The sequence below is a fragment of the Mitosporidium daphniae genome, assembly GCF_000760515.2.
Source record: "Mitosporidium daphniae strain UGP3 chromosome Unknown contig-19, whole genome shotgun sequence".
NCBI lineage: Eukaryota > Fungi > Microsporidia > Mitosporidium > Mitosporidium daphniae.
The window spans coordinates 12,949-33,592 of NW_013546623.1; the positions used below are offsets into that span (position 1 = coordinate 12,949).

General features: G+C 44.0%; 16 protein-coding genes across 16 annotated transcripts; 9 read left to right on the forward strand and 7 right to left on the reverse strand.

Moving 5' to 3' along the window:
* Positions 1–10: 10 nt before the first annotated feature.
* DI09_19p60 (uncharacterized protein) lies at positions 11–2,402 on the forward strand (the record flags this gene model as incomplete). Its single annotated transcript, XM_013383235.1, has 3 exons — positions 11–228; positions 305–480; positions 1,441–2,402. The coding sequence occupies 3 exons, from the start codon at positions 11–13 to the stop codon at positions 2,400–2,402; spliced, it is 1,356 nt and encodes a 451-aa protein (XP_013238689.1).
* A 919-nt stretch (positions 2,403–3,321) lies between these two features.
* On the reverse strand, positions 3,322–4,470 carry DI09_19p70 (anaphase promoting complex protein; the record flags this gene model as incomplete). Its single annotated transcript, XM_013383236.1, has 2 exons — positions 3,322–3,708; positions 3,745–4,470. The coding sequence occupies 2 exons, from the start codon at positions 4,468–4,470 to the stop codon at positions 3,322–3,324; spliced, it is 1,113 nt and encodes a 370-aa protein (XP_013238690.1).
* Positions 4,471–4,792: 322 nt separating this feature from the next.
* DI09_19p80 (uncharacterized protein) lies at positions 4,793–5,422 on the reverse strand (the record flags this gene model as incomplete). The annotated part of the gene is made up of 1 exon (XM_013383237.1): positions 4,793–5,422. The coding sequence occupies one exon, from the start codon at positions 5,420–5,422 to the stop codon at positions 4,793–4,795; it is 630 nt and encodes a 209-aa protein (XP_013238691.1).
* Positions 5,423–5,641: 219 nt separating this feature from the next.
* Positions 5,642–7,175, reverse strand: DI09_19p90 (uncharacterized protein; the record flags this gene model as incomplete). Its single annotated transcript, XM_013383238.1, has 3 exons — positions 5,642–6,562; positions 6,605–6,860; positions 6,895–7,175. 3 exons carry the CDS (start codon positions 7,173–7,175, stop codon positions 5,642–5,644), a joined length of 1,458 nt encoding a protein of 485 aa, XP_013238692.1.
* Positions 7,176–7,243: 68 nt separating this feature from the next.
* Positions 7,244–8,600, forward strand: DI09_19p100 (uncharacterized protein; the record flags this gene model as incomplete). Its single annotated transcript, XM_013383201.1, has 2 exons — positions 7,244–7,852; positions 7,938–8,600. The coding sequence occupies 2 exons, from the start codon at positions 7,244–7,246 to the stop codon at positions 8,598–8,600; spliced, it is 1,272 nt and encodes a 423-aa protein (XP_013238655.1).
* DI09_19p110 (uncharacterized protein) lies at positions 8,504–10,101 on the reverse strand (the record flags this gene model as incomplete). Its single annotated transcript, XM_013383202.1, has 5 exons — positions 8,504–8,705; positions 8,735–8,985; positions 9,021–9,346; positions 9,379–9,746; positions 9,773–10,101. The coding sequence occupies 5 exons, from the start codon at positions 10,099–10,101 to the stop codon at positions 8,504–8,506; spliced, it is 1,476 nt and encodes a 491-aa protein (XP_013238656.1).
* Positions 10,102–10,221: 120 nt separating this feature from the next.
* DI09_19p120 (uncharacterized protein) lies at positions 10,222–10,624 on the forward strand (the record flags this gene model as incomplete). The annotated part of the gene is made up of 2 exons (XM_013383203.1): positions 10,222–10,581; positions 10,610–10,624. The coding sequence occupies 2 exons, from the start codon at positions 10,222–10,224 to the stop codon at positions 10,622–10,624; spliced, it is 375 nt and encodes a 124-aa protein (XP_013238657.1).
* A 79-nt stretch (positions 10,625–10,703) lies between these two features.
* Positions 10,704–11,372, forward strand: DI09_19p130 (uncharacterized protein; the record flags this gene model as incomplete). The annotated part of the gene is made up of 1 exon (XM_013383204.1): positions 10,704–11,372. One exon carries the CDS (start codon positions 10,704–10,706, stop codon positions 11,370–11,372), a length of 669 nt encoding a protein of 222 aa, XP_013238658.1.
* Positions 11,373–11,431: 59 nt separating this feature from the next.
* DI09_19p140 (uncharacterized protein) lies at positions 11,432–12,871 on the reverse strand (the record flags this gene model as incomplete). The annotated part of the gene is made up of 2 exons (XM_013383205.1): positions 11,432–12,154; positions 12,398–12,871. The coding sequence occupies 2 exons, from the start codon at positions 12,869–12,871 to the stop codon at positions 11,432–11,434; spliced, it is 1,197 nt and encodes a 398-aa protein (XP_013238659.1).
* A 580-nt stretch (positions 12,872–13,451) lies between these two features.
* On the forward strand, positions 13,452–13,997 carry DI09_19p150 (uncharacterized protein; the record flags this gene model as incomplete). The annotated part of the gene is made up of 1 exon (XM_013383206.1): positions 13,452–13,997. One exon carries the CDS (start codon positions 13,452–13,454, stop codon positions 13,995–13,997), a length of 546 nt encoding a protein of 181 aa, XP_013238660.1.
* A 219-nt stretch (positions 13,998–14,216) lies between these two features.
* Positions 14,217–15,482, forward strand: DI09_19p160 (uncharacterized protein; the record flags this gene model as incomplete). The annotated part of the gene is made up of 1 exon (XM_013383207.1): positions 14,217–15,482. The coding sequence occupies one exon, from the start codon at positions 14,217–14,219 to the stop codon at positions 15,480–15,482; it is 1,266 nt and encodes a 421-aa protein (XP_013238661.1).
* Positions 15,483–15,731: 249 nt separating this feature from the next.
* Positions 15,732–16,520, forward strand: DI09_19p170 (uncharacterized protein; the record flags this gene model as incomplete). Its single annotated transcript, XM_013383208.1, has 1 exon — positions 15,732–16,520. One exon carries the CDS (start codon positions 15,732–15,734, stop codon positions 16,518–16,520), a length of 789 nt encoding a protein of 262 aa, XP_013238662.1.
* Positions 16,521–16,869: 349 nt separating this feature from the next.
* Positions 16,870–17,728, reverse strand: DI09_19p180 (uncharacterized protein; the record flags this gene model as incomplete). Its single annotated transcript, XM_013383209.1, has 2 exons — positions 16,870–17,275; positions 17,337–17,728. 2 exons carry the CDS (start codon positions 17,726–17,728, stop codon positions 16,870–16,872), a joined length of 798 nt encoding a protein of 265 aa, XP_013238663.1.
* Positions 17,729–17,777: 49 nt separating this feature from the next.
* On the forward strand, positions 17,778–18,137 carry DI09_19p190 (50S ribosomal protein L28; the record flags this gene model as incomplete). The annotated part of the gene is made up of 1 exon (XM_013383210.1): positions 17,778–18,137. The coding sequence occupies one exon, from the start codon at positions 17,778–17,780 to the stop codon at positions 18,135–18,137; it is 360 nt and encodes a 119-aa protein (XP_013238664.1).
* Positions 18,138–18,232: 95 nt separating this feature from the next.
* Positions 18,233–18,910, reverse strand: DI09_19p200 (GrpE-like protein; the record flags this gene model as incomplete). The annotated part of the gene is made up of 2 exons (XM_013383211.1): positions 18,233–18,670; positions 18,704–18,910. The coding sequence occupies 2 exons, from the start codon at positions 18,908–18,910 to the stop codon at positions 18,233–18,235; spliced, it is 645 nt and encodes a 214-aa protein (XP_013238665.1).
* Positions 18,911–18,996: 86 nt separating this feature from the next.
* Positions 18,997–20,159, forward strand: DI09_19p210 (uncharacterized protein; the record flags this gene model as incomplete). Its single annotated transcript, XM_013383212.1, has 2 exons — positions 18,997–19,476; positions 19,539–20,159. 2 exons carry the CDS (start codon positions 18,997–18,999, stop codon positions 20,157–20,159), a joined length of 1,101 nt encoding a protein of 366 aa, XP_013238666.1.
* Positions 20,160–20,644: the final 485 nt, after the last annotated feature.

The following is a 20,644-nucleotide window of genomic DNA, read 5'->3' on the forward strand; positions in this document are numbered from 1 at the left end:
GTAAGACGCCATGTCTACGATGCCCATATTCTGCGACTGGCCTCTTTTGAGCGGAGATGATTCCTCACAATCTGAAGTGACCGATGCTTTGTTTTCATTCGATCCAAAATTTAGGGTTTCAATCCGCTTTCTTCAACGTGTGACGCATGCGAGTCAACACTTAAAAGACTCACTTCGTATGGCCCCGATTATCGGTTTTGCACGCCCAGCAACACCGGATCCAGAGGGGTAAAATCCAGCCCTAATCTAACTAGAGCTGGTCCAAAATGTATTTCAAATATTCTGTACATTATGCGTGCAGTAGATGCGACTGCTGTCTCGCAGCCTTTGCTTGCTCACTTCAAGTAAATCTTGAACCCAAATCGGATCTGACCCAGTATGAGCATAGGGTTAGGGTCAAGCTTAGGATCAAGTTTTCTGGAACCTGGAACGAATGGCTAGCATCTATCGAAGTTTCTGTGACGCTTGATCGTGCATCATGTCATCGCCAGGGAGCCTTTATTTTTTGGGTGCTATTATAATTCTAACCCTAAATTTCAAAGCATAAATAACAAGCCAAGAATGCAAATGCTAGAAGTAACCTCCAAAATCAGGAAAAGTCATTGATCTCTAAACGCCCAAACTTGACTTCCGATGGATGAATTTTTTTATTGCATTACGAAACAAACGCAATCAGAGGTTGGGCTTTTATGTGCAAACTTGGGCATATTTATGCTTTTTGTATGTGATGCATCAGTAATCAAGACACTTTTGATGATCTTAAAGCCCATTTTGGGGCGATTTTAGACATCCAGAAGCAAAAGGAAAGTGTAAGATTTGTAAGCCATGTTTTGGGCCACCCAGATCTTGTTAACAACATGGAAATGAGAACAAACAACTACGTAGCTTAGATTGCCCAGGTGATTTTCCAGCCCTCGAGATAAAACTGTACACTGGACATTGAAATAAATAAGTCGACCATTATGGCCCACACCCTATCCTGTTGCTAGTACGAGAAAGAATCAAAATGCAAAAGGCTGTCATTGTCAAGGCATCGGGAAGACAGATGTTATCTTCTAGAATAAATATGCCGTAATAAAAGCGCATTTATGGCCACTCTGGAGAGACCAGACCAACAACCCCACTTATTTAGCTACGCGTTCATTTCATGGCAATAGCCGTTATCAGCCTGGCTACCGTGATAGCGACTCTCATATTCCAAACATTTCATTTTGGAAACAAACATGCATTTGCATTTGATTGGTCTACTTTCATGCGTTAAGATATGTTTTATTGTGGCAGTGGTTAGCTTTCCGGACGTTAATTTGCCACATCGTTATTTAGTAAATTTGACCTTCTGATTGGATGCAAAAGTCTCTGTGCAAAATGACCTATAAATGTTGGCTTTTTTTAAAAAACTTTTTGCCTCGATGAATATCCAAAATTTTCGATTCCTCATAGCTCTTAGTGCTCTCATTGCATTTCTTCTTGTTCCAAAAATTTATGCTGTTCAAGAAGACACTGGTAAAGACAGCCATACATATCAACCGGTAAATAACTCTGGTGGACAAGAAAACAGCCCAACTGGTTATAAAAATGCATTGATGGGCAAGCTTTTTGAAATGTGGAAATCTCTTTGTAACAATCCTGCAATTTCTTATTTAATGAAAGGACTTTTTGCTTATTGGAATCTTGAGCTTCTAGAAAATCAGAACCTATTCTTAAAAGTGCAAACTAGGTACTCTCCGCAAAATGGCTCCAAACTTCAGAGCTTATTTTATCATCTTGATAATTTTCTAATTAATACAAAGTCTGCTTATGAAAAGTATTACTGGATAGTTGAAAGCATCATGTGTACACAAATAGGCCTATACGATGGTTCTTTGGCTTACTATGTTGTCCCCTGCTATTTCGTTTTGTTATCCAGTTTCTGGCTGGGAGATTTTAAATATTCGTTAAATTTTCAAACCTTGATTTCTCGCTTCTTCAACATTTACATTTTGATAGTTTATTCCAGAAATTCCAAAAACACTGAAACCACCATCAAGACTTGGTTAAATCGTATATTTGGAGGTTCATTAATTTTATATTATGCTGCCTTTATCTCTCTCATATACCAATTTCAAACTGAAGATCTTATTAGCGGTTTATTTGTCATCATCGGCTTTATGAACACCTGTTTTTCAATAAGTTATATAATAGGGTCAAATAAGGAATCTGAATCTAATAAAAAAAAGAAGGAATCTAAGCATAATGAAAAGGAAAATGCTGATGCTCCTATGAAGACTACTGATCCTCAGAATAGTGATAGTACTGTTACTATTCCCGGTCAGCCTCCTTTTGCGGAGACTGACCTTTCTACCGAGGAAGAACCCACAGATGAGTTAGGGCCTGGGTTTTTTCAGACTGATTTTAAATCCTAAACCCTAACCCTGATAGTAGTTTTTATTAGTAATCACCCGATAAGTAAAAAATAAAGCAGACCATTTTTATGGTTATAATGAACTCAGAAATCCATTACATCATTAAATAAGACTTATTTGTTGGGTAGATGACACTAATATTCTGTACATTCCTTTTGGTATTTCAATTTTGAAATGGCAAGTGCACACCTGGGAATCAAAGGCTTGCGCATATGGAAAAGTCCGTTTAGGATCAACTTTATTTAGATGCAAAAATAGATCGGAAATGGTCCTATGCGGAGGAGCTATGTTTATTTACGGCTAGATCCATTTAGGGAATTCAAGACACGAACAGGCTTCGTGTGCAAAATTCGCCTATTGACCAGTCCAAAAATAGTATCGCGAAAAGAAGCACGCTTTTCAAATAGGGTCAAAGTGCTTGCACAAATAGTGATTTGTAGTCCTAAATAGAGTTCACAACAAGATAGACGCTCCACCCCCAAAAGCCGTCAGGGATTCTGCTTGCTGTGTTTATCTAGTGGACCAATCTAGCTGAAAGAACGGAAAAAACTTTCTCCTGGGCACCTGGTAATTTATTAATCAATTTAACCCAAATGGAGGCCTTCCGAAATTCATTCATATTTGGTGTTTTTTTCTGTTGAGAAAAGAATGTTTCCAGGCCCCATATGGGCATGGAAAGCATTGCATTTATGAAGAAATGATCCTTTAAAGAGCATCCATATTCATCGCCACATTTCATATGTTGTTGAAAAGACATGTTCCCATTCTGGCATATGCAGGAACGGATTTTCTGCGTCGAAAGCTCTCCATTTATATCGGCTGAGAAACAGCCACTCGTACGTGTTATTAATAATAAAATCTCTATCGACGAAAAGTGTTCAACTTGATCCTGAATTCTGTAAATTTTATTTACAAGCCGTCAAAAGGCCCAGAAGCGCAGCGTTTCATCCGCACCGCATGATAGGAGCTTGTGTGGAATGGTTGCCAAATGCAAAACTCGGCCAGAGTGGGCAGGGGATATCCTTTGGACCTCTCTCAACTGATGAAGAGGCGAATATTCCCAAATGCTGATATCTGCGACATTGGTTGTTCGTTCGTTTTCAGCAGCTGCCTCGTATCCGTGTGCAACTGCGAGGAGATTTCCCTGCCCATACGGCGGGGAAAGCCATACTAAATGGGTTATCTGCGAGCCGGTATCTTTTTCGTAAAGTAGTGCTCCAGTTGTGCTGGCATCCCACAAGGCGATTCTGCGGTCAGATGTTCCGCCCCCAGAAGCAAGAATAGAATTGTCCAGCCAATTTAAGGCCTAAATCTTTAGCAAAGGTCGTTTCGTTACCTTAACAGCTGCCGAATGGTGAGAAATCTTGAACAGTGCACGTCCAATCCCAAGAGAATTAGCGCAAAGCATCCTCAGATCCCAAATTCCGATCGTATTGTCGTTTGACCCAGATGCAAGCAACGAGCGATTGGGGGCCAATGACAATCCACATATTTCTTGGCAATGTATTGTGGAAGATAGACGAGACGCAGGCCTATTGGTCCGAAGATCAAAAAGAAGGACTTCTCCTGTCTCGGACCCGCTGAAAATGAGATTTTCGTTTAAAGTGGCCAGGGAAATGATCCTGGAGCTGGTCGTTTGCCATTCACAAAGGATTTGGACGGTGGAGGTGTCCCAAACGCGAATCCCTCCACCCTGCGCTCCGCTTGCCAATAGCCTTGAATTTTGTGGCGAGATAAATTTCACCGAAGTGACCATGTGGCGATTGTACCTTTCCATCTGGCAGAGGGCCTTGTTATCTGGATTGTAAATGTAAATCGAGGAAAGAAGCGCAACGGCTATTCTTGAGCATCCGTCGTATTCACACCAGTCAATTGGGGATGAATAAAAATCGTCAATCAGCCCGGGGGCATCTAGAATCAGCTCGGGGCATTCCCCCACATTTTCGGTTTGCATGGCATTCCCATTGGGAAAAGTTACCCTTCGGACTGGAGGCGCCCGCCTCCAGTCGGTATTTCCTCTAAGAAGAGGAGGAGGATATTGACTGGGATGAATATTGGAGTCAATCATTCATCGTTTAATTTTATCGATGTCACGTCAGAAGTAATATGGAGTTCACAGTTGGCTTCATCTCGCGCACCAATAAAAAACGGGTGCTTTATTCAAACTCAATTTGACAGCAAACTTTAAATTTGAATTTTAAATTTGGTATGCGTCTGGTTAGCCCTAATCCGTGGGCAACTCACAGGAGCATATGGACAATGGGGGTCGTTTGAAACCCCAAATCGACGCAATTTTATCTTTGCGCTGGTGTATTTCAAAGAAAGCTCAAATTTTGGTTACAGATTCTTTTAATTTCTTTACCCGCTCATTGTCAGTCATGTCGATTTCCTCATTGCACCGTGGAGTTGGAGCAACTAAAGTCAAATGGGATATATTTAGAGGCGCTTGGACCGCCATAACCTTCCTGTGGCTGCAAGGTGCCAAACCCAGGAAAGTTGTATACTTGCAAAAATTTTCCGCAAGACGGTCCACAGGAGCTGGCGGGTTGAGTTGGGCCATTAATTGTGATATCGGCGCAATCCATGTAATACTCGCGGTTTCCAACCGCGTTAACCCACGCCCAGGAAAAGGTGCATTTTGAACACGGCGGTGCATCATCCGGAATTTTTACCGGCCAGGTATAGGATGAGTCTGGACATCCATATCTATACTCTGCAATAAGATAAAAATGGATGTCGTGGTCATAAGAAAGAGCAAATTGGCAAAGACCGCCGTGATGGCGGGCAGATCCTGTGAATGAAACATTGACGGTGTCCCCCGGATTGAAAGAGGCGACTGGACTTCCCGGAGGTTTTCCCTTGCACATAACCATTTCCTTAAGAGGCGCCATAAGATCATAGTCAACAGGCTTGTATAGATCGTTCTTGGTGTATCCGCGAGAAGGAGGAAATGCCATGATCATGTGAGAGGAAATTGTTGCGCTACACAACAGTACCATCAATAAGATCTCCGGAATCATGGAAGAAAATGATTCATTAATTGTCCTTTTATAGCAGGTACTGGAAATGGGGAGCATCAATCAAGATCATATGTCCATAAAGGGAATTTCTTTTGAAACCCCGACTTGAGCATTTTCAAAAGCCGAGTGTATTGGATGCACCTACTGGCCATTGGATACTTAATTTTTAATCAAAATAAATTAGCTCATCATCTGCCACATATCTGGGCATGATGTTAACTAATCGCTCAGCTGGGGCTCAATAGACAACGAGGCTTTTCTCCTGTTTTCAAAATAAGGGGATATCCTTCTTCTTTTAACCTCGCCTTCAGGAGCAGTCGGAACGGCTTTATCGGCAGCATTAAAATTGTGGTGTTTGGACACCGGGCTTTGGGCTTCAACAAATTCGGGTTGAAGTAGCATGTTTTCCTTGTCACTATTTCCTGTGTCCAGATTTCGCTTGTCAATAGCTTCGTTCTTCATGATTGAAATGGCTGGCTTCAATGACAGCCTTGTCAGCCACGGAAGCTTGGTGGGTTTCTTTTTCTCTAAAGGCTCTTTTAAAACTTGGACGCCAAAAACATGCGCCTCCGTTGGAGCTGGCAAAATATTCAGTGTCTTTTTTGTGATCGGGCAAATTGCCCCGAGAGCAATCCCAGAAGCAATTTTGGGGTCCGTAATTGGCGGGCCAAGAAATTCCAGTCGACGCACCGGAAAGGGCCATTCTTCAAATGAGGAAGGCACAAACTCGGCGTCATTTGTGCAAAGGATATTGGCGAGATCCTGGGGGATCCAAGAGCTTGCCGAAAGGGCAGCTCCGATCGGCTCCAGGGTAACAATGGATTGCTTGCAAGGATCCCACACTCTTTGATGAGAAAAGGTCAAATCTGCCAAAATAAAGCCTTTTATGTAGGCCTCAATTGCCTGTTCGTCATAGTTGCTGGTGGGACTCCTTAGCGCCTTAAAAATAGCATCAATGGACCGGTTTGTCTGCATCAGGCGTATGGCCGTTCCCATGCCGACTTTTGGAAGAGAGGCCAAATAATCACACCCAGAAAGGATGCAGGTTTGCCGAAACTGAAGATGGGAAAAGCCCTTGAACGAGGCGACTTTTGCAATGTCTTCTAGTTGAATCAAATCTCCAGTCCCATCTGCGCCAAGCTTGAAGATCACCTAAAATCGTTACCACGCAGCTTTTGATACTTGGGGGCAGCCAAAAAGAAGCATATCTGAATCTTCACTGACCACAGCATCTGCAAATCCATTTTTGACAAGAAAGGCCATTTGAGCATCGGCCTCATATGGCGCCACAATGTAGGCTATTTTTCTTGCTTGCAGCTCCACCGTAAGCTGGGCAACCATTTCAGGCGTCACATCGATGCAGCGATTGGCATATTCCCACGCCATACGACGATCTTTGCTTTTCAGTGCGCGAGTGACGACCTTTCTTGCCTCTTCCCTTTTTCTAAACATAAGCGAAAAGATTGGCTTACGATTTCCGCTCGGCCTCTTGGCCAGCCTTCATGGGCAAAGGACCTCCATCAAAAACAAAAATCGGAGTCACTCCAGCATCAAGAAACATGGAAAGCCTTTTAATGCAATATGTGACATGCGAGCTAACATCCTTGCCCTCGAAAATGGCTAGACCTGACCCATATACGCCCTTGTGTATCCAAGAGTAGCCGTCAATGGCAACGGTCTTTCCGGAAAAATCCCGCAAGTGCGTTTTTTTGGTGATGGGCTTCAATAATGGCAACAACCCAGAGATTCCCATAAAATTTTACATTAGGGTTGAATGGTTGAATCAATCATGCATCAGTCGCTTTTCCTTTTTGAATATCAATGAAAGAACCCTCCTCGCCATTGGCTTTGCATGGACATCCCTGTTTGGATTTGCAAACTGATTTTGGTGCAAAGGAATCAGAGGTCGTCGCGCTTTCACCTCCGATTTCAATTATCCACTCATCCGACAACGGGGAATGTTCTACTTTTTCTCCAAGACAGCTTCTCAAGAGGGAGTTGATAAAAACGGCGTTTATTCTGGCCCTTACGTTTCTCTGTGTATATCTAATGATGCTGGAAATGGTGTTTATTGACAATCGATCGCTTGATTATGTTTATGGCGTCACGCTACCATCCCAGTGGCTATCCTTTGCTGAAGCAGTGGCAAAGGTAAATGCAGCCACTAATGACGAAGGCCCATTTCCAATTGCATTGGTAAGGCCTAGCTTTGGTGGCGTTGGATACGAAACGGTTTTTAATTCATTTCCTTCTGAAATGAATATTTCCTCCGTGTACAATGGAGGCATCCTGCTTCCAATGGATGTTGTTATCAGCACAACGCAAAATATGTACATCGAATGGCGTGTGGTGGCCGATACTCTTGCTGCTATCCTGCTTGTGCTTACAATGGTCTTTATACTTGCGGTTCCTTTTCTTTGGAGACGGAAGGTTAAAGAAAATTTCGTTTCAAGCCTCGTTTTGTTTAGAAGGCTCGCGGCCGTTATCGGATTGAATTATTTTTTCAGGTATTTAGACTGCTATTTTTCCCGTTAGAGGCCTTGTGTTGGGCTTGACAATTCTGCCACCGGGATCCCTTGCTTGTGTGCCAAAGCTACGCTACACGTTGTGGGAGAAGCTCATGGCGCCTATTCTGCTAATGGCTGGCTTTGAGGTGTGTTGCTACGATTTCATGTACTCTGGACATACGTCACTTACCACTGTGTTGGTGTGGTTCTGGATCTTATACTTTCCCGGCGTGTTTGTCAACTTTAAACCGCGCAGGGTAGTTATTACGCTGTGCGTGGGGCTTTTTGGCGCCCTATTGGTTTTTTTGATGATTTTCTCATTGACCATTTCTCGGCTTCACTATTCCATTGACGTCGCGCTCGGGCTGTTTATTGGCTCTGCCGCGTTTTGGTCGTGGCATACTACACTTTGTTTGTATCAATACCAGCGAATGCTAAACATCGAAGAGCCCGGTAGGAACCGCGCATTCAACTGGATTGTTAGATTGGTTGGCTGGATGGATGGGATCGAAAAAGAGCTTCTACCATCTTGCCTTCCACAAGATAATATTACAACTCAAGAGCGGTTTATTATTCACGTAGCAGGCGAAAAGGAGCTGCGCGCAATTGCCAATTCATCGGCTACGTCAAGAATGGCATCAAGTGCAAAGTCGAGATCCTCTTTGGAGTGATGGCTTGTCATACAAAATCTGGCTCGACACTGGTTGATTGGCGTTGCCGGATATCCCACCACAACCACAGCAACTCCTTTATCGAGCAGACGGCGCGAAAATGCTCTATACATTGAAAAACGTCTGTATCTTACGCCATCGTTGTTGGCTGGAATATCAACATCGGGACGACAGGGGAACCAATTGCACCTCCGACAACCAGTCCAGATGCTATCAGCGCATCCCTAAAATACTTTGAATTTTTGAAAAGCGAATAAATGCGGTCTTTGCCTTCTTTTCCATCCACCAAAGCAAGGGCCTTTAAAATATGCTGGCAAACCGGAGGTGCAAGCGGTTCGCAATATGCATATGAATGTCCAAATGCTCGGAGATAGTCAACCAGCTCCTAATACAATATTGGGAAAAGTGCACTGCGCATACTTTTTTTCCAGCTATGTAGCCACCGGAAGCTCCAAAGCTCTTGGTAAAGGTCCCCATTAAAATGTCTATTTTTTTGGTGTCAACGCCGAACCAGTCACAAATTCCCCTTCCATGCGGACCGACTGCGCCAATCGAATGGGCCTCGTCCAGGAACAAGTAAAATTTGTACTTTTCCTTCAATTGCACAATTGCAGGGAGAGGTGCAAAATGCCCCTCCATTGAATATAGTCCCTCAATGACAACGATGATTTTGTTCCACGGGCGTCTTGTCTTTGGCTGTCCCTTAACTATGACGTCCCTCAACAGTCGCTCCAAATCAGCGGTATCTGCAGTTATTTCTAACATCAGCAAAATTTACCGTTATGGCGGAAGACGCGGATAAGAGATCCAGATAAGCGGGCCCCAAATATTAAAGAGGAATGATTGAGTTCATCCGAAATGATGATCGTTCCTGGCCCTTCGGCGAGCACAGGCAAGGATGTGGAGTTTGTGGCAAATCCCATGGCGCAGACCATTGCCGCTTCAACGCTAAGAAATTTAGCGACCGATTCTTCCAATTCTTGCAGAAGCGGAGATTTTCCCAAATCAAGAATCGGGGCGCCTATGGAAACGCCGTATTTTGACAGCGAACTAAGCGCTGCCGATTGGCACGGCCCTTCAGGCTGCGAAAACCCGAGGTAGTTGTAGGATGCCAAATTGATACATGAGCGGCTCTCTCCGGTGTACCTGTGATGGGAACAACATATTCTTACTCAAAAGTATCATTGTAATCCTTTGATTTTCGAATCAGGATGTTGATCATCGAGCTTGGAACGCCTGTGATTGGTCTGTTCCAGCAGTCTCTAATGCGATGGTAGATTCTTCGTATGTAAATGGATTCAAAGTCGCTTGTAAGCGGCGCTATCCCATTGCTGACTCTCAAATGCGAAAAGTCGTTTGGATAAACAAGCTTGGCAATAAGATCCCTAACATGGGCAACAAGCGTCAGTATGAAATAAATAAGATATGTCGATATAAGCAAGCGTACAGACACGCGTTCAGAAAAATCCGTGTGCTTTGAATCGTCTGTGGGTGCTGGCATTGAGTAACTAGAGAAACATGTCCAAATTTAGACATAGTAACTGGCTGGCCAGTGATAGCATTTAGATTAATTTTAATAAATTTTGGAAAGGCAATTATTAATACTGCATTGCGCTTCATTATGGAGCAGTATCGCAAAGTGCAGGAAGGTACGGCATATTGTGGGTTTTCTGATCCAGATCTATCGCATGCAATTAGCGCTCGGCAAAAATTGGAAATACAGCTGCAAGAGAACGACGCAGTGCAAAAGGTTCGAGTATCAAATAATTTTTCTTCGCAGGAGCTGGAGGCGTGTGAATCCACCGAGAATGTGTTCAAACTCAATTGCGGCATATTGTTTCCGGTTTTAATTTGCGAGGCAAAGGAAAATGTGTCGAAACGCCTCGAATTCATCACAGCCGAGGCTAAAAAAAGCGACCAGCAAATCTGCAAGCTGGAAAAGCGGAGAGACGAGTTGGAGGCGCAAATGGAAATGGAAAGGGTTCAATTTTTAATATTTCTAACCCTAGAACGCAAACAAATAAATTTTACTTCCTGTTTGATAAACCAAATTTGGAGTTGCATTTTACGGGCAGGGGTGGCTTTTTATAAACCTGACCGACCATGTCTTCCGTACTCACGTTCCCCGCCGATTTTCCCGTCCTCAATGAGCATCTGTCAACGCGCAGTTTTATCGAGTTTACTGGAAAACCATCATCAGCTGACGTCGAGGTCCTGAAAAGCCTTGGAGCGTCTCCCGTCGATGCCAAGCTGTATCCGCATGTGGCTCGCTGGGCTCGCTGTGTTGCCTTTAACGTGGAGAAAAAGTCGATTTGCAATTCTCAATGCGAAATTGCCAATCTGATTCTTAAAACAGCCAGTGTTTCCGTTTCCTCGTCAAAGGCGAATGACGATGATGTTGATCTGTTTGGATCTGACGAAGAGGAAGATGCCGAGGCCGAGGCATTGAAGGCCAAGCGCCTCGCAGAATACAATGCCAAAAAAGCAGCAAAGCCTGTCGTCATTGCCAAGTCGCTGGTCACCATGGATGTGAAGCCATGGGAAGATACCACGGATTTGGTGGAAATGGAGAAATGCATTCGCGAAATAGAGATGGACGGTCTTGTTTGGGGATCCTCAAAACTGGTTCCCATTGGATATGGAATTCGCAAGCTTCAAATTTCCTGTGCAATCGAAGATGCAAAAGTAAGCATGGATTCTGTGGAAGAGCTGATCGTGGGATTTGAAGACCTCGTGCAGTCGATCGACATCGTTTCGTTCAACAAGCTCTAAATCCATCCAATAAACCATTAGCATCTAAAATCCAATTTGCAGGCCATTGCAAGTTAAATTTATTGATGTAAAGCCTCAATGTTGGCCGACTTGGGCGGTGCATCTTGGAACACTGTTTCCGATGCAGAGGACGAGGTTTTCAGATAAGATAACTCGGAGGAGAGTGAATTTTCAAGCGCATATAGAAGCGAGATTTTGGCGTCCACCTTTCGTGCTAGAAGCTCTGCAAGAAGCGCCAACGACTGGCGTGTTTTCTTTTCCTCTTCGGTCAATTGAGTATCCACAAGTGATGGGAATGCGGAAACAATTTGGGAGACAACTTCGTCTTGGTTCGAGAGGTCCTGCTTGAGGGTGGAAAGCGCCATTTTCGCGGCCTGAGCGCCAACGTCCGGGTGAACTGCAGAGGAGAGCGTGGCGACAAGCGCTGCAATTGGATTGTTTGATGAACTTGCCAGGGAGTTTGAAAAAAGCTCAAAAGAGGCTGTTTTTTCGGCCTGCATGTCCGGGAGCGTGATGAACTTCCTTATGCATTCGCTTGAAGACCGAGTCTGGACGTGTGTCGAAATACGCTCCCAAGCCTCCGGTCCGGAGGACTCTGAAGCAAACATCTCAATGCCCTCAAACAGGTATAGCAGCTCTTGGTCCGACCAGCCGCCATCTTCAGAGGATATCCCCAATTTTACAAAATCTCCACTGAAATATTGGGACGAAAACCGCCCATCGCCAAAGCAATCCATACAAAGGTTAAGCGAAGGGTCCTTCAAAGAGTGATACAATTCATCCTGTGCCATTTAGCAAATGTTTTCGTCCTACCTTGGAAAGGTTCAATCCGCAAGTGTTGCAAAAGATGTTCAATTTTGTCGACCCACATGATGGCTTGGCGTTTGCCGAGCCGGAGCGGTCCCATATGACGGGCGCTTTTACTGCTACTGGCGCCTCCTTTGGTTGTGAAGGCTCGGGCTGTATGTTTTGTTGCACAATTCTAGAATGTGCATCCTAGATGGTAAAGTCAAAGACGCACATACAGGAATCCAGTTTATGAGGCCCCACCGTTCAAGAAACGAGTGGATTTTCAATAAAGCTGCGACGTCCATCGCCAAATGCCTCCTAATGGCTGTAACAGATGTGTACACTGGTGGCGAGCCCGCTGAGGAGCGCCACGTCTGAATCACAAAATTGCGAGCGTGCCTATATTGGGATACGGTGGCCGTCTCGGCGGAATCTGTGCAAGACGGTGGAAAGAACTCTGGAAATGCTCGCTTTTCAATGCCATGGATAGAATCTAAAGAAAACCATGCTGCATACGCAGGGACAGGGTAATCCGGCACCGCTCCGGCATTTGATGGGGCATCATTTGGCTGGCTGCTTGGCGTGATGTTGGCAATATTTACAGGCTCCCTCCCGGCAAAGGATGGAACATCCGGAACACCAGAGGGCTGGGAAAAGCCGCATGAGCCATTTACAACATTTGCATTGTTATTCCCAATTGGGGCGGGCATTATTGATAATTAAATTTGACAAAAATTGGATCATGCTAATTAGTGGATGCCCCCTAAAGAGTTTAAAATTTACTCGGATTTTCAATTTGACAGCCTGAGTAGTCGAATTAGCCAAATTCGGAACAATGGGCATCTTCGTGCCGCGCCATAAGTGCAGGGTTGAGGCGATGTTTCCGCCTAAGCAAATATCGATTTTCTCGCTGAAGATGCCGCATCCGTCGTATGAACCCTCTCCCGACCATCTTTCAAGATTTCTTACTTATTTGCTGGCAAAGCCCCACAAGATCAAAAAAACCTCATCTTACCTGCTTGCCAAATTTGAAAAGTGTTATTTTAAAACTTTGGACTATGTGTAAGGAGGCGGTGTTTTTAATGTTTGTAGTGCTTGTTTCGTGACGCTAAGCATCATCGAGCATATTTTGCTGCAATTGCATCGATACATTTCGTCATTTTGCCTTCCCGTGCTTGCAATTTTGTTTTCGTGCATTTCTGCGGTCGAGTGCACTGCGCTTCAAGTAAAGGCCATCGAGACCGTATTAACCGACCACTGGCTAATTTGTAGTTTTCGTTGTTTTGCAAGATGCTTGGAAGCACCAGTCACCTGCGAAGAATGGGGTTTGTAGACCGCTATGCCAAAAACCACCATGCCACGATGGGAAATACGAGCGAAAAGCCTTCCGGAATGAGCAAAAAGAGCTCGAAATCGCTGCTTACTGCGAGGCTGCAAATTTTGTCTACCGCTGTAAATATCGACAATATTTTCAAGCCATTCAGCCCGGCCTCCATTTTCTATTCAATACTGGCCCTGATAGCCAGTTTTATTCTTCAGCCCTGCATGCCACAAATCAGAGACTCTGCGTCTTCTCTGGCTCCTTCTCCACGCATTCAGGGCGGCTTTGCGCGAAGCGCTCACCAAAAATTCTGCTCCTGCTGCCAAGGAAGCCTTTCAGAGGCTGTGAAATACCAGACAGACTCAAGCGTCTATTTGCATAAGCTTCCAATCCTACCTTCGCGTAGTATTATTGCAGCACTCTCCAAAAAGCTGTACAAGCGCTCCAAAAAGTTTCGAGGATCCATGTACATGCACCTGTTGCAACCCTCACCCTCGCCAACCCTTCTCCAGTAAACTTCGTTGAATATGTATCCCAATGTCATTCTAATTGAAGACTGGAGGTATTTATTGTCGTTCAACTCTATTTATGTAAAAATCGGGGAAATCTATTTCCCAAACGAAATGTTCGTCACGTGCAGCGGCGAATTTGATGTGGTGTTTACCTGTTTTTTCGAGCTGCTGCGAAGATCGGAAAATAACTTTATCGCGTTCATGAGGTACTTTATGCTGAGGATGAGGAATATCCAGGATTTTAAATTCCCCCAACGCAATCATCATGTGATTGAGGGAAACCTGGGCGGATCGATCTTTGAAATGCCGATTGCAAATGGCCAGGCGACACAGGAGCCCCCTGTACTGGGCCATCCTCAATTTAAGGATACAGATGCTACTTCTCGCCCCCACGAGGCATTGTCTTCTTCGTTTTCTTCTTCGCCTGCCTTTACGCTTCGATCGACAGATTTGGAACAAGAGCTTGTGGAAAAGAGATTTAAATTCATCACTTTGCTGGCTCCGATTACGATGGCGAAAATGATTTGCAAATACGCTGTTCAATTTGAGCCCTCTTTCATCACCACTCTTATTGAGGAAATTCGAATTGGAATCGACAAGATTTCTCTCGTTTCGCCAAATCGATCGCAACCCTCCGTAATTCAGATGGACGGTTCATTGCTTGCCTCTTCTTCCTTTAACAGTCTGCTTTTTGAAGCATCGATGTTTTCCATACTATGTCAATTGCTTGGCTTGATAAGGGAGATTTCCGCGCTCGTCCCTGGGCTAATCAAGACATGCATTGTGCAATTGCTGCGGTTGAGTCGACTGGAGTCTTCCCAATGCCAAAAAAATTCCCCATCTGTATGCGCTATCCCTTCGCAGGGCCAAAACTACCATACCCATGAAAAGGACAAAGGACATGAGTTGAATGGACACAGCGACGGGCACAGCGACGAGCACAGTGATGACGGAAATTCGGATCCTGCAGCTATTACGTTGCCTCGCGTCTCGAGTCCCATTTTTATGAGGGCAAACTATTCCTTCTCTAGTGAAGCAGTCTTTGTATTTGATGGATCTCTTTTTGTCTTGAAGAGCGAGCATCTGATGGCAAAGTTGATCTGTTGCCTTTTGTCCTCAATTTTGAGTCACTCTTCGGTGGTAAAAATTAGACAGGAGATGTATTCCTATTTTATTGGGCGTCTTTTAAACTCGCCCTCTACGACATCTAGCTCGACAATTTCAGGAAATGGCTTTTATTGTGGAGGACCGCTCATTCCTTCTTTAAATCTGATTACAGGCTCAAATAAATTGTTTGCTGCCATTCTAGCATCAAACACAACAGGCAATAGCCAAAAGAACAGCGGAACTTCTGGGAAGCATTTTGGAAAGCTAGGGAGATTGTCCACCATTCCAAATGTTTTCTTGCGTTTAAAGCTATCGCGGGAACATTTGTTTTCCAAGGGAGGTGTTGATATTGTTAAGAACAAAAAGCATCCTGCTGCCTAGACCGGTAATGACAAAAAAGCCCAAGACTTGAATAAATAGATAATATTATCAACAGCCCGCTAAAATCTACCAAAGTTGGACGTGGTCATATTCAATCGCTCCCAATGAAGCTGTTCGAACATACCGATCGAGGCCTGAAATGCAGAAGAATAATTGGTGCGATTGTAATTAACTTATTTACTTGGCATTTGGCTATTCTATTGGACAGTCGAGAGTCACAAGTAAATTTATTTTGGGGGTTTTTTATTTATGCAGAAAAAAGCCAAAGTTTTACTTGCGCTCGTCGGCGGAGCGATCTTTGTTTTGGGGGTTGCACTTATCTTTATAAGCTCTTACACCTCAAAATACAGCAAGAGCCCTTCAACGGTCGACATATCGGTTGTAAACGACGAGCCTGAACGCGGTCATTTAGAGACCAACTCAACCATCCTTTTGCGGAACTCTCCTTTGGTGCCGTCAGCCATTTTAAATGAAAATTCAAGCAACTCAAATGACATTCAAAATGCTAAAAGCATGCACTTGTCCGATATCCTGTTTTCCATCTTTTTAATTGGCCTAGCTACATTCTTGCTTTGGTATCCTAGCTATCTTAGCCAAGACATGCCTTCCAAACTCGACTTTCATAATGCCTGTGGGATTTATTCTCGCCACATTTCCCCGATCTCCTTTTTCGGCATTCATGTTGTCGACCTTTTCGGCATTGCAGTGATGTTTGTGTTGATAGTTGGCTTTTTTCTCTGGATTTTCGGGGTTGATCCATATATTTTTATTCAAATTCCTGAATATGTCAAAAAAATTGTTTTGGACTGCATCTGGTTCCCCGTGTTAAGCTTTTTAGAAGGATGCCATAATGGTATTCTCGCAATCTTTAACGCGAAAACGCTTTCAGGTGTTATGGAAAATATCATTGCATATATTAGATCAACCGTATTTTGGGAGAAACTTAGTTCAATGGCAAACTATTATTTCGATGATGTTTTGCAAAAAATTATAAATTTTCTTATGGGAATGGCAAGAAGCTCTTCAAAAGCCGCTTAGTCTTCATGAATTCGATTTGGTCGTGTCAATCTAAGCTACCTGATCCGACCATCTCGGATCCTAACTTTTTCGTTTCCAAAAAATATCTTTCAGCTTAATAAATAAGATTATCGTGTAAAATTCCATTTAAAACTCGGTCGCGTTCGATCAGGCATCCAGGAGTACCGCACACCTCCACACTGCGCTGGGAAAAGACGGCTCAACTCTACCTAATGTGCATGAAATGTTCCCGGATGTCCGTATTTTTAAGACCCCGCTTTAATTGGCTCTATACTCCAGCCCTTCATGTACGTATTTGATTGAACCGCGTAGTGGCCACATGATTAGACTTTCTGGGCAAACCGCTCATTTATTTGCACATTTCAAACACAACAGAAGCCAGCCGTGCTCTGGACACCAATCTACTGATATCAAAGTCATGGAAATCCTTTAGCATGCCCCATTTTCGCGCTTGAATCCTTGTCTCAAGAGTAGCTGCATCAATGGCCTCTTCAACTGTAGAATCGCCAAATGCCAAATTGAGTCCTAGGACACAAGACTTGAAATCTCTAATCGCCATTTCACATGCAGCAATCGATTCGCTAGAAAGTGTACAAGAAACATGATCTGAAATGGCTTTGATCACATCCCGGAGCCCATTTTGCGATGCAAGGCCAGATGGCGGCGTTAACGCTCCAGAGGACGGCGAAATGTGGACGCCAAATCTCGAATTGAATTTTTTGATTTCATTGCACCAAAGCAGCTCTTGTCCACTTCTTAAAGCATGATTTTCTTGCGAATCCCAGTACCTATAGCCAATGAAAAGCTAAAGCGTACAATATCGAATCAGATGGAAGAAAGGCCAAAATCTTTTTGAATTCCTCTGCAGCGCAATTCTGCGAGTCCAGGAATTGGGCTCTAAACAGCAGACTAGTCAACGGCCTTGAGGTGGAGATGTCTTTTTTAATAAAAGGAGACAACGACCACTCCAGCGCTGCCAATTGGGCGAGAGCTTCATTTTTAATGGTGAGCGGGAATTGCGGACAACTGCCATTTTCAAATGACAGCGAGCTATTTAGAAGGTACTTATCATTCAAAAATAAGTTGTATCCACCTAAGTAGTTACACTTGCTTTCTTTACCTCGAGGGCCTTGTTGGACAACACATTTGAACGATGCACAGCCCGTGCTATACCGAGCTCGCAAAATAAACCGCCATGTACATGACATCAAGTTTACTAAACCGCGCTTTAATTTGAATTTAAAATTACCACAGCCGATGAGGCCACGCATCACCAAACAGGGAACCCCCGTCATACAGGGAATACTCGCTGGCGAGCGTGTACTGCATGGCTACCGATTCACAAAGTTTTCCAAAACAAAGCGTCTTTTTAGGCCAAATGTCTGCGAGGTTTCCTTTTTCTCTGAAATCTTAAATAGAAGCATTACATTTCCCGTTTCAGGAACTGCTCTCAATAGAATAGAAGCGCTGGGTGGCATTGATAATTATCTTCTTAAAAGTAAAATTTCCGACATCGCTCCAGACGCAATAGCTTGCAAATGGAGAAATTTTATCGCGGCCGTTCAAACGGGAGCCATCAAAATAGGTGGCGGCTCACATGGCACCTACCTGACATAGACCGTTGTACATGCTTTGAGGGAGGACACCACTTGAGTTGTGATAAATTATTTTATTAAGTAAAGCAATAAAGCTGGCAGCGCGAAAAGCATATTTTACGTGGAAACCCCAACGTGCGTATGGCGAAGGATACGGTCTTTAATCCGATATCCCTTCTTTTGGACGGCGACGATGCGATTTGCAACAGACGCCTCGGTTTTAGGGGCCTGAAATATGGCCATATGGTGGTTTGGATCAAACGAATCCCCAGCTTCGGCCTCAATGGCCTCGATGCCGTGTCTTCTAAAGACCGATATCAACTCATTCCGAGTCAGATCGACACCTTCTCTTAAATCTGAAAGGGCCTTTGCAAATTCATTCTCAGAAACCGACCCTGATGTTTTGGAATTGTTCAACGCGAGCTCAAGGACATCTAAAACGGGGAGCAAATCCTTTGCGAAGCGGGTGATGCTATGATTCGAGGCTGCCTCAACCTCCCTTCTAGTGCGGACACGCAGATTCTCCATATCAGCAAGGACCATGAGGTAAGAATGCTAGGTGAATCGGTAAAAGAACAAGCAACTTACGTGAAGCTCTTTATATTTATCAGAGTCCTTGACATCGTCTTTTGGTGTGCAAGTAGAAGGCTCTGAGGCCGGTGTATTTGAAGCGTTCGCGGCAGTGGGTTCGTGTGCCCCAGAAGCTCTACCAGTGGAGTACAATGGAGCCCTAAAAGCTCTTAGTCGGAGCAAAGGCGAGGATAGAGACAATTGTCGAAAAACAGCTCTATTCATGTGCCAAGCGTTGTAAAACTGGAAATAAAATTTAAAATCCAAAAATTAATATTGCAGTATTGAGCACTTGGGAAAAATTCCTTTCCATGATAATAGGCTGTCGATCGGTGGAGTCCTACCGCAAGCTGAATCGAATCGAAGAAGGCACATATGGCATAGTATATAGGGCGCAGGAAACTTCAACCGGAGAAATATATGCGCTCAAGCGGTTGAAGCTGGAGCGAGAGAAAGAGGGGTTTCCAATAACCTCTCTGAGGGAAATATATGCTCTTTCCAAGCTCTCTCCGCACCAAAATATTGTACGCTTAAAGGAGATCGTCGTCGGAAAATCCATTGATCATGTATTCATTGTGATGGAGTTTATTGATCATGACTTGAAATCTCTTCTTACAAGACACAAAGCAAGTGTAGATCTTCCCCTCTCCATCAATAATCCCCAGTTCCAAATTTCGGAAATCAAGACGATATTACGGCAGCTGTTGGATGCAACTCGCCTCATGCATGACCATTGGATAGTTCACCGCGACTTGAAGACTTCAAACCTGCTTTTTACAAACACGGGCCTGGTCAAGGTGGCCGATTTTGGTCTTGCTCGCAAGGTTTGTACCTTTTACTGACGCGTGCTTAGATTGGCACTCCTCCGCCGGCATTAACACCTGTAGTTGTGACTCTCTGGTATCGCGCGCCCGAGATATTACTGGGAGCCCCGACCTATTCTTCCCCCGCAGATATTTGGTCGATCGGCTGTATTTTCGGTGAATTGCTCTCTGGAAGGCCTTTATTTCCGGGAACCTCTGACATTGACCAGATTAACCACATATTTAAAATCCTTGGCTCTCCCACCAACGACATTTGGCCATCTTGGGAAACGCTTCCTGGTGCACGGCTGTTTTCATCATCTGTGTCGGCAGCCTCAAATTCTAATAGTCGCACCCACAAGTACAACCACCTGCGTGGGCTATTTTCCAGCTCTGGTCTAAGCGATAATGCATTTGACCTTATGAATAGGCTTCTTTTGTATGATCCATCCAAACGGATAACGGCCTTTGAGGCGCTTTCTCATCCTTGGTTCGAAGAATGTCCTCTTCCGAAGGACCCCTGTTTATTTCCCACGTGGCCATCACTTAACATAAAGTCAAAGAAGCCTCATTCATCTATTGCATCTGAAACCGTTGGTGCTGAACACCAAGAGTCACAGAAAAATAAAAAAAGATGTTCTAGTTTTTCCGCATATGACTTTTTGCTGTAGAAAACGTTGCCATTGTGAATGCTTGAGTATCTCAATTCTACCTTGAAATTTTTCTGTCATACCCATCCATTTCTAATAAAGGCTTTCATATTCGGCTCACTTTCGCTAATTCCATCGATCATCCGGTGCTTATAAATCTGTGTGAAATGGGGTCTGTGTGCGTTTCAACCCCAATTCATATTTGAAGGCATTTAGTGTAGCCGAAATTTCTAACTTTGTGTGTTGTTACTACTGACACAAAAGGTTGAGATGTTATTAGGGCCCACTTGAATCGAATGAGATAAAGCGTTGCCACTTTGTAGCCAACAAATTAGGGTTTGAAACTTTTGGTTAAAATTTGAGCCTAAATTTACACATGCCTTGGTCTGTTTCTGATTAGGATCCGTTTATACCTTTCCAGTGGAAAGAAATCACACATCAAGCGTAAAATCTCATCTACATCGCTTTCCATGTAAATGCCATGTTTTCCAACTGAGACCCGTGCA